Source organism: Hydra viridissima, unplaced genomic scaffold (genome assembly GCF_058129835.1).
Source record: "Hydra viridissima isolate aposymbiotic clone 2 unplaced genomic scaffold, HvirCarnegie_v1 scaffold_5, whole genome shotgun sequence".
Taxonomy (NCBI): Eukaryota; Metazoa; Cnidaria; class Hydrozoa; order Anthoathecata; family Hydridae; genus Hydra; species Hydra viridissima.
Window position 1 is genome coordinate 3,733,153 of NW_028324304.1, and position 12,073 is coordinate 3,745,225.

The 12,073-nt window shown below is 29.2% G+C and overlaps 1 protein-coding gene across 2 annotated transcripts; it reads left to right on the plus strand.

The window, feature by feature from the left end:
- The first annotated feature begins 4,360 nt into the window (after positions 1-4,360).
- On the plus strand, positions 4,361-7,029 carry LOC149888036 (aquaporin AQPAn.G-like). 2 transcript variants are annotated; one of them, XR_016452391.1, is made up of 5 exons: positions 4,361-4,880; positions 5,132-5,367; positions 5,459-5,576; positions 5,703-5,825; positions 6,045-7,029. XR_016452391.1 is itself a non-coding variant. In XM_090086963.1 (5 exons), the coding sequence occupies exons 1-5, from the start codon at positions 4,562-4,564 to the stop codon at positions 6,135-6,137; spliced, it is 852 nt and encodes a 283-aa protein (XP_089943089.1). In that variant the 5' UTR covers positions 4,362-4,561; the 3' UTR covers positions 6,138-6,437. The 2 variants fall into 2 exon arrangements, 1 of the variants encoding a protein (XP_089943089.1); XM_090086963.1 differs by having other exon boundaries at positions 4,362-4,880; positions 5,459-5,539; positions 6,045-6,437.
- Positions 7,030-12,073: the final 5,044 nt, after the last annotated feature.

Genomic DNA, 12,073 nt, shown 5'->3' on the forward strand with positions numbered 1-12,073 from the left:
TTTTTCTTAAAGAAAATTTATGACAAAAGAAAATTTAGTTCAATTCAACCTTTATTCTAATGACGCCTTGTGAAAGCAGCCTTTTTATATAAAAATCTTCACATATTGATTTATATTATTAGGAATGAAAATACCACTTATGCTTCACTTATGCAGTTCTGTTATTCCAATGACGCACGCACGTCAGAATCACAAAAAAAAACCCAAAAAAAAACGAATTTTTACAAAAATGCAGCCAATCTGATAAAAGGTGAATTTTTTAAAAATCTTACTCGATCATGCTTAATCTTTGTGAATTAACCTTATTATGATTAAATTTTTAAGGAAACAAACATATTTGCAAGGGCCAAATATTTTTAATATCAAGATTATTTGTGAAATTGTAAAACTCAAATTTTCACTAAATTTTCGTCTATTTTCTTAACATTACGCATGATGATTGATAACAAAATTTGCTCAGTATAGTTGGAAAATGATTGCAGTATATAACAGTTTTTGAGTTTTTGATAACTAAATTTATGTGCTGACAAAAAACGTTACTTCAAATAGGCACATTTTTATCATTAAAGTAGGCGGCTTTTAGCAACTTATCTAATGATATACAGCTGTGTCAAACCTAATTTTATGAAAACGTCATAATATAATCCATTTTCAGTTATTTAAAAGTAAAAACCGGTGTAGCGTTTTTAATTTACTGCCATTAAAATTTTACTGCGCAGCAAAATTCCAACGTAAAAATTTTACTGCGCAGTAAAATTTCAACGTTGGAATTTTACTGCTATCGTTATTTTTTTACTGACTTTTTTAATATACAGTTTCTGGCGTTTATTTTTTTGGCGTTTTCAAGATGTACAAAAATATTAACTTTCATAATATCAGGAAATACTTGAATGACAAAAAGTTTCCTGAAGGTGTAAATGAGAGAGGAAAAAAGGCAAACTTTAAAAGGCAATGTAAAAACTTTGCAATTATAGACAACAAATTGATGTATTGCAAAAAAAATAAGGGAAAGTGCATAGCTTTACATAAAAAAGTGAATCAAAATCTGGTCTGGAAAGTAAACTATCATTTAATATATGCATTAAATAATTAAAGTTTCATTAAAAGAAAAATTGAAGTACCTTAGTTTTATAAAACATGTATATTTTTACCCGCCCCTCCCAAAAACTTTAACATCTCTTCTTTTCTTGATGACAGTAAAAAAATAACGAGCGCAGTAAATTTTTAACATTAACATTTTACTGCGCAGTAAAATTATAGCGTTAAAAATTTACTGCGCAGTAAAATTTCAACGGAGTAAAATATTAACATGACACCGGACCGTAAATGATTGTCCTAGAGAAAATGCTATCAAAAACTTTTTTGCTTCAATTATAAAATCTTCATTAATAAATGCAAGTTTTGACAGCCAAAAATTTTGGCTGTCAAAATTTGCATTTGTTAATGAAGAAGTTTAGGGGCAAACAACAAGAATTTAAAAAGCATCAGATTGAACCATACCAGGAAAACGTCCCTAAATGATGGAATGATGATCTATTTTTTAGACTGCTTGATATAAGTAATATACAGAAACATCATCTTATACAGGAAACATCAGCCATAAAGAGAAAAAGAAACCAGAGAAAAACTTGCCTTTCCCCTGAAATTCTTGAACTTCTGAAAAAACCAGAAGTGCCTCAGAAAGACACTGAAAGTGAAATTGAAAGCATTCATTTTATTTTTTTCAAGGTTTAATATCAAATTTTCAAATTATCTATAAATGCACTCACAAATTTAATAATTTTGTTCAAAGAACTAGTTGAAACAAAATGTAATGTGTTTAACAATGGACCTAATATCAACCAAAGTGAGTAAATGAAAGAAATTATCTCAATTTGAAATGATTTTAGTGCATTGTTGATAGCCATATCAATGTAATATGTAAAGATCATAAAATTTACTTTTGTATTTGTTTTTTATGCAATATTAGTGATAATTTTGTTAAACTTGTGAAGAAATAATGCTCGGTGTGAAAATAAATCAATTTTACTTTTTAACATGTTTTGCATATTTAAGTTGATTAAATAACGAATAAAATGAAAAATGAATATAAAGCGTTTCTTGATAATAGGAATACAATCAGCTAGAAATTCATAAAGTTATTAAAAAATGGTCAATGATAGCAAGAAACGCTTAACACAATTAGAAATTATATTTATATTTTTATTAGTTTAAAATAGATACTTCTTACTTATTATTGACAAATATATATTTAACATAATATATTTAAGATAATGGTGAATTAAATATTATTAAAGACAACAACTTTTATTTAATTTTTGAATATAAGTACAAACAACTAACAATTACTTCTTTAATACTTATCTCCCGTAAAAAAAATATTTTAGGGTTTAAATAAGACAATATTTGCAAAGAGTTTGCGTAGAATGTCTCCGTCTTTATCTATTTTTGGTTTCATTCAACTTTTACGTCATTTCTAATGCATTTTTATTTTACTCTAGCTATCTCTTAAAAAACTTTGGTAACTTTTTTTTATTTAAAATACACCATTTTATTCTTTCCCTAAACTCTTCATGCAGTAACCCTGGGTCGCAATCAACATTTCTCATTTTTCATCGTTCCATTTTTTATTCTAAACATTTTTATCTACTCTACGGGTGTCTTTCCCATATTAGTAATGATTTAACAAGTTTTGCATTTTAACTTCTACATTTGAATCATAATTATTTAGTGAAGTTAAACCTATTAATTTCGCTGGATTTAGTCAGATGCGCATGCATTCTGTTTTGGTAAACTAGCAATATTTGATGAGTTTATTAATCTCTAAAATTTCCTCTACTTGCCGGTGCACAATAGGGTGTCCACAATAAAAAACGCCCACCATCCAAACCTTGTGATTGCCTAGATTTTGAAAAATTCCTAATCAATGGTCTATCCTGCCTACATATCTAAAAGATGAAAGTCAAAATAAGCTGAATTTTCTGTTTTGAAGTTTTAATTTTTTTTACTGTGATGTGAAACATCATGCGTATATGATTTCAAGTAGTCAGACAATTAAAAGGTAACTGGTAAAATATTAAAGTATGCCGACCAGGTCATGCCAACTATATTTTTCTTTTTTTTTTTTTTGGGGGGGGGGGGGGAGGGGGGAATGATAGTTTTATTAGCATAGTACATTCCATTATATGCACGTTTTATGGTAGATGCACTTTTCCTGCTCAAGTTAGAAACAATAAATAATAATACTAATATCATTTTAAACTACAGAGTAGATTCCTTGTTTTTGTGCTTAACATAAAGAGTAAAATGAAAAAAAGCTAACGCAGAGCTTAGTTCAATGTAATACTTGTCTTAGTGTAAACCAAACTACGCTGCTTTTAGTGTTTAGCGGTAAAAGACTACATTGTAGAGGTACAAAAATACTAAAAACATCTTTCAAGCATATACACAAGTTTAACATAACATCTTCAAATGAAGACAATTGAGAAAAATATTATGCTGGTTTTAGTAAATAACAGCAAGAAGGTTTTGATACCTAAAGAGCAAAAGAAGACGCATTGGTTTTGGCTAAAAACCTTGTATTCAGTGGTGTAGTGAGATGTAAGGGAAGAAAAATTTGCCTAACAAAAGGACTTATAACATTTAAAAAATATTTTTTAAATGTTAAAAGTCCTTTTGTTAGGTAAATTTTTTTATTTTTTTTTTTGTTAGGTAATTTTTTTAAAAATATTTTTTAAATGTTATTTTTTTTAACATTTAAAAAATATTTTTTTACTTGATCGTCTTTTAGAAGAAAAATCTTCATTTTAGAGCCGTTCAAACAAGTGTCACTGCTTGCTCCTCATAAAATATTTGATAAACTTTTAAAAGAACAAAAAACATGTTTTAAATAAATTTATTTAAAGCGTCCGGCGTCATAGAAACCCGTTCAAGTTCTGGATTTCTTAAGATTAATAATGTCGTTCTTACATAATTGCCAAAATAATTTTCGGACGGGTTCAAACACCAACCTTCCGCCCCATAAAAGAATTTTGTCAAGCAGCGCCCCCTGTGAGTGGAATGTGGAATATTCACGTGAGCGAGTTCAAGGAATCAAGCTCAGGTAAACAAATAAGAATTAGAATAAAGAATAATTCAATCGATTTAGATTACGTCATCAAATTCTATCATAGGCATTAATAAGTTGACGGCTTCGAGAAGTTATTATGGATGAGTTATAAAAAGCGTCCCTGTAAAAACAAGTGAAAAGAGATAAACGTAGATAAGATGATTTATTATGTAAAACTCACGAAAGATCTATAGACCCTATTACTAATTAAATATTACATTAAAGCGTCTAAAGCATCTGAAGCGTAAATTTAATTCAAAAAAAAAGATTGCTAACAAATTGAATGAGTGCGCTGTGAAATAAAATGCACATTACAGAATTGGTTATTTTTACTAATTTTAAAAAAGAAAAACAAGTTTGACTTTTATGAATCTTTCCTTTATTTTCATATAACTTTTAGACAATTCAAAATTTTATTGCAAAGAAATTTATTGGCGGATTCATTAGAACAAAATGTTGAATTGTTGCGAAGAACTTTATCACCAGAACTTCTACGTTTCGCTTTTTTTAGAGGGGATTGCGACCGCCTTACTTGTCTTTATTGGGGGAGCAACTTTTATAAAAGTTGACTTTCAATTAATGAACTACGTTCCAAACGATCATATCATCGAAACAGCTGCTGTGTTTGGAATAGCCTTAGCAGGCCTGTCATTATGTCTAAAAAACGTTTCCGGCGCCCATATTAACCCGGCTATAAGCATAGCTGCAGTATTGACAAGAAGAGTCTCCATACTTCGCGGTTTTTTTTACATCATTTTTCAAAGTGCTGGAGGTAATATTGTCAAGATAAATTATTATTGATAAATTTTATAAATTATTATTTATATAAACTACTATTTATCAAACTATTCCAGTTGTCAGCAAAACGAAGAAAAAGAGACGTTTTTTGATATTTGTTATCATTTTTTTTTTTATCGTAATAAAGCTATTTCTAAACATTGAAACAGTATATTGCGAACTTATAATAAAAACATGCGAAAAACATTGGCGCTATGACTTTTTTAAAGAAAAATTATTTTAAAGGTATTTTAGGGGCGCTGACTTTACGCGAAATGATCCCTTTCTCACGAGAGAAGCACTTGGCTTTAACACTTCTATCACGTGATATAACTTTAGCAAAAGGCATTGGGTTGGAGGCTATTTTTACGTTCGTTTATTCTTGGATACATTTTGCATCCAAAGGCAAAACTGAAATTTTCAAAGGTTTCGGAGGACCGTTAGCTCTCGGTTTTTTTTATGGAGTCAGCCATATTGTGATCGTAAGTTCGCGTTGGTGAAATGCTTAATTTTTTTTCTTTTGTTAAAAATCTACCCCCCCTACCATTCTGTATGTTTGTTAAATTTCTTTAGATCCAACATACGGGCTGCAGTTTAAATCCGGCAAGATCTTTTGGGCCAGCGGTACTGACAAGAAACTTTGAAGATCACTGGGTGCGTGAATTAATTTGTGACCTGAAAAAAATAATAAGTAATTAAAGCATATTTTAAACTATTTCTTTATACTTTTTAAAATCTAAAATGCAAACCCTAAAAACAAAGCAATAATGTAAATTATGTTACAAGCAACATTCTCATACTGTTTTTGATGCCATAGATTTACTGGGCTGGTCCAATTCTTTCGGCTTGTTTAGCTGGACTACTCAATGACTTAGTTTTCAAAAAAGCGAAAATTGTTATATACCCACGCTTAAGATCTTGCAGTTTAACAATCTGTAAGGTATAACCAAGAGAGTCTTCTTTTATTTTTCCTTATTCTAAATTGTTTTCATAAGATTATACATGCATATATATATATATATATATATATATATATATACATATATATATATATATATATATATATATATATATATATATATATATATATATATATATATATATATATATATATATATATATATATATATATATATATATATACATATATTATATTTAGCCTAGCAGAGAAGAAGCTACATTGGTTGAGTACAGCCGCCATCATGACTTTTATCCTGAGAAATCTGTTAAAAACTCTGAATATTGTGCCTAAAAATTATTTTTAACAGCGTTAGGCAGAGTTAATTTTTTCAACTAACATCTTGTTCTTAAAAATAACGAAACTGAAATTCAAAGTTAAATGACCAGGGGAAATGGTTTAGAAAAAGAAGGGCGTTCCTTAACGAAAAAAAATCCATCACTAAAACGAAATTTTGTACCGAAAACGTTATCTTTAGGGACAGGCGAAAAACACGGCGTAGGGGAGAATCTTAATGAATGGGATACTTTTAGCAAAATGCTTTTTAAATGTAGATAAAATTGTTTAATATATATATTTTAAAATATTTCGCAACCATCTAATCTTGCTTGATGATACAAAAAAAATATACATATGAATTTGCATTTGGCTATTTCTAAAAATAGAGTTTTATTGCAGCTGGACTTTTGTCCCATTCATTGGGTATGACTCAATGAATGGGACAAAAAAAGTATTGAATGGGAGAAATATAAAAAGAGTTAAAAATGAACAGTGTTCAACTTAATAATTTTTAAGATTAGCTTATTAGTTGTAAATATAGTTAAATTTGAATATATAGAGACATACATAGAGACCACACAAAAAATATTTTTAACTTAAAAAAGCAAAATTTCTCTTATTAAGTTTCAATCCAAGTAGAACTTTCTCGTTTAAGAATACTATGTTTAGTAATTTTTATTTAAATAAAATAGTGTAGAATAAAAGTGTGTATATAATACCCATTACCCATGGGGGTAAAAGTAAGGGACTGCAGCATCCCCCTGCTAAGCTGGAAATAATACATTATCAACTATCTAATTTACTTAAGATAAAACTCAACATAACACATTTAACAACTAAATGTATAAACTTAAATGTATGTTCAATTAAAAAACAAATGTTCAGCAATTATAGCTTCTCATAAAAACACGGAAAATTAAATAAAAGAGGAAGTGTTCAAAATATTAACAGTCAACTTCGCATAGTTTGCACTCATAATAGCGCTTCTTGCTGTTATTATTACAATTACCACATACCCACCATTGACAAGTGAAAAAAATTTTTTGTAGTTGCATTGGCATATTTTGCAAGTGTTTTTTTGTCTTTGGTTTATGGAAGAGTTTTTTAAAGATGATGATACAATTGAAAAATCTGCAGAAGATCTCTGATATGTTTACCTTTTTGAACTTAATTTTTTCCTGCTGTTTTTCTTCACTCTTTATACAAATATCAACATTTTTGTGCTCAATTGCTGTCTTTTCTGGAGTATTAGTTAATATGGTACTTTTACCCAACTCTCTTGCTCTCCTAGAAGATTTTCTGAGTGGTGCTTTGGGATAGGGGCGAATCATTTCTGGACTAATTACTTTAATCAAGGTTTCTGAAGAAGTTGATTGCTATTTGGTTGTTGAATTGCTAAATCCACTGCAAATATTTTTTATTGTAAAAGATAAACTATATGCTGTGCATGCTAGCTGAGGCAAATTATATATATTTATGATCCTCCATGGATTGGAAGCCAAACATTCTTTTTTAGCCACCCTAAAATAAGATTTAAATGGCCCAAACACTGAAACATCTAAAGGCTGCAATCTATGACAACAGTGTGGTGGAAATATTAACAAAATCAAAGATTTTTTTTTGCATATCTTATTATTTCAAAAGAAATTTGGCTTTCATGATTATCCAATAAGAGCACAGGATTATTTAAAGATGGTTTAGTATGAGAAACAAAGTGCTTCATTGCAAATAAAAAGTTTTCACCATCCAACCACTTTTGTTACACAAACCTAAGCTGCCTGTTGGTTGGCCATTTATCATAAAATCCTTATATTTTTTTCTTGTAAATATAAATACAGGTGGAACTGTATTACCCAAAGACTTACATTCTGAAATTTCCACAAGTAAAAGTGTTTTAAATTTACTTTATAACATTGTTTTGGAACCCTTTATCTTACGTGAAAGCGTAGATGGATTGGGAGGTTTATAATTTTTATTAGTAAGAGTCAAACACAATTTTATAAAACACTTACCAGCCGGTCTCAAAATCACGCCCATCTGCAACGATAATCTCTTTTCCAGGTGATTCCAGAGAAGTGATGTTGTGCCAGAGTTTTTTTTACACATATATTGTTTTTGCAAGTTTTACATAAATAGAATTGATCATTTACTTCAAAGTATGACTTAATAACTCCCGCCATTGTTTAAATAGAAATATAGGAATTTGAAAGAGTTAGCGAAATCAAAAGTGGAATTTTGAAAAGAACTTTTTCTTATTTAATTGCTCTACAAGCACAACGTACAATGACTGTAAAATGAATCAAAATATTTTTTGAATCCATAGAACTTTTTTTAAGTCAACTGAAATAATATTTTCTAAATTTAATTGCTCTTCGTAAAAAATTGTAAAAAGCATCAAGATAAGTAGTTGTCTATTCCTTTTACAGCTTCAAGATGGAATTTTTAAAATTTAGTTTAATGGAGTTTCGAAAAGATCTCAACAATATTTTAGTTTATAACTAAAACTTTATAATCGCTAAAATATTTTACTTTATACCTAAAAAGTTTAGTTTTTGTTCAAAGAAACAAACAACCAATGCGAATAGTTGTTGTTTTTTTTTTTATAGTAACTCGTTTTAAAACTGGAGCGCTTCGAGAAAATTTGTCCTTGGAGCGATCCTGTGCGCCATTGTCATAAATTTATACGCGCATGCGATTTTTATTTCAAACACTTTTTAAAAACTAAAATTTTTATAACGCTGCAATTATTAGAGTAATCCCGCTCTAGTAGTTCAAAAAGTAAAATTTTAATAAATTTGAAAGTGTTATAAAACAAATTTTAGAAAGTTTGTTTAGAAACCTTGATTCAATATATGAAGATTTTTCGAATCGAATCTCGATTCACTTTTCCGATTCGATTAGAAATTTCCATATATTTGATTTGAAATTTCGATTATAACCAGATATTTCTAACCTCCGTACATTTGGGTAGAATTTTTGAAAATGTGTTTGTTAGATGAAGTTTGCCGACAATCGTAGCTCGATTGAGTGTGGAATTTGCTTTAAGGCGTTTGGCTAGTGTATAGATTCAGAATGAATACAATTTAGGGGGACATTCTCTGGTTTACTGTATGAAGAATGAGTTATCATTGAGATTAAAGGTAGTTCAAGAGAGTTGACACTTTTAATTTAGCATAGGATAAAGTAAGCAGGCCTTTGTTCTTGAAGATTTGGACGAAGTGTTTTTTTTTATTCTTTTTATTTGAGAACCACTGATGTTATAACCTACCCAACAACAAGTCGTCTTAAAGACAAACTGAAGACGACTTGAAATTGGTCTTAAAGATATCTTAAACTGGTCTCAAATGAAGCTCAGTAAGTCGTCTCAACTAAACGTCTTAGTTGCCTTATTTCAGAAATCTAAAAGTTGTCTTTAACTGGTCTAAAATGAAGCACTGTAAGTCGTCTTATTTAAAACGTCTTAAGGTTGCCTTATTTAACACGTATTAATGACGGCTTAAAAAGACGTGTGTGTGTATATACATATATATATATATATATATATATATATATATATATATATATATGTATATATTTAAAATATATTTATTGTATATATATATTTAAAATATATTTATTATATATATATATTTAAAATATATTTATTATATATATATATTATATATATATAATATATTTATTTTATTTATCTATTTTATATATATTTATATATAAAAACAAAATTCTGGACGCCATATTTTTTATACCTACGTAATATTAAAGAAACCCAATTAAAGCGAAGTTTAAAGAAGCCATTAAAAAGTGACGTTGCCGTTAAAGTTTTTTTATAATTTAATTTATTAATAATTTTTAACTAAAGCTGAAGATGCTAGTATCAATAATCTAGCGAAAATTTCTTAGATAAAATATCTTAGAGAACTCGTATTTATTGAAGTTCATATATTAAATTTATTTTATAATATATATATATATATATATATATATATATATATATATATATATATATATATATATATATATATATATATATATATATATATATATATATATAGTATTGTAGAAATTATGTTAATACTTCCAGTAAGAGTGCTCAATACAGCGTAGAATAAGTAGAGCGAATATATTATTACTATAATACAAACTAAATAATTAGCTTGGTTTATATTACATTACTTAAAGTTTCACGCAATAGCGATCATCAGATGTTATAAACCGTAAAAAGACGTAACGACAAAAAATACGAAAAAAATACGAAAAAAGTGCTATGGAGTGTCTGCTATGATGGCATTAAAGTTTTTTATTAAAAATTTATTTTCATGGCGGCACTTTGATGTTAACTCGCTTCTTTTATTGAGCAAGCCTAGTTTCGACGTAATGATGTGAAACTTTTCAGTCAAGCACAAATTACGGTGATTGCCACCAGGTTTAAATGGTTCTGCCTGATCGAGAATGTTCCACGTAAGGATGGGTTCTAAACCTTTACTTTTACACTCCCATACAAATTTAGAAAGTTCCGTGGAGTTTGCTTTACTTTCATAACGAAAAGAATTCCTATGCTTATACCATCTGTCTTTAAAAGTTTTTTCAGTTAGACCAATGTAATAATGCCCCTTTTCTTGCTGCTGGGTTTTTACATTGCAAATATAAATAAGGTTTTTCTTAAGGCATTTTCCATTTAGTGGGCATGTAGCGGTTTCTCGGCAATTGCATGATTGGCTATTATTGTCAATAGTATAAGATAGTATTCTTTTGTTATGAGCAGTAATAATTTTCTTAACATTTGGGAGGCAGCTGTAACTAACTTTTACGGTGTTCCGGTTAAAAAGTTTGTGGAATTTATGTTCTTTCGGAAAGCATTTATCAATTAAACCCAAAAATGTCTTTGCTACGTTTGTTCTAACGTTCAGTGAGAACGGAGGGTTAAACCAAATAACGTTTCGTTTTCGAGATCTTGCACCACGTTTTGGCATGTTTTGATTGAAAAAAATTTTTTCTTTAAATCCGCAGGAATTGAGAGCGTTGTTATAAAACGGTGCGGCTCCATTAAAAACCTCTTTGTTTGAAGATATATTGCTGATGCGGTTAGAAATCATTTTCGGTATTGATTTGATGATATTAGGTGGGTGATTGGAGTTGACGTTAATATATATAGGGTTATCTCCTGGTTTTCTGTAAGGTTGAAAAGTGCTGTCAAGGAGATTGAGTGTGGTATCGAGGAAGTTTACAATTTTTAAATTAGATCTAATAGTGATAGTAAGGTTGAATTTATCTTTAAAAATGTTAACAAAATTTTTCTTTATTTTTTCTGACTGAGGGCCGCTGATATTATAGAAGCAGCAGAGACCATCATCTCTATATAGTCCTGTGGTGTTGAGCCCGTATTCTCTGGCAATAGTATATAATATGAATAGGCCTACTAACTCGCACAGTTCGGCTCCGTCAAAACTTCCCATTGTAACGTCAAAATCAGGGTCGCCTGATTTTTTACTCCACATATTATTTCCTGTGAAAAGTAAAGTTTTCCTAGTATGGTAGATGATATTGATTGATTCATCAGGAATTATGGTGAACTTCTTAGCGTGTGTTAAAGAATCTTGAAGTAATTGTTTTGAAATAGAAGGGTAAAACTCATTAATGTCGTATTGAATAAAAGTACATAGCTTTTTGTCTGGTATGGACTTGAACCACTCTATTACTTCTCTTGTGTTATGCCATTGGTGCACGAGGGTGGCTTTTCTCACTCTGCTATTAATATCATCTAATAACACTTTGCTAATTTTCCCGAGTTCTGGTTTAGCGGGGTTTATTAAACGGCACTGAGGATTATTGACAAAATTTTCCTTGTGGTCTTTTAGGGTAATAAATGCTGTGTTCATGGCTAGACATTCTATTCTATCGTCTATGTCCAAATTTTTCGCAATTTTTTTAGCCTCAATATTAATACTGTTATA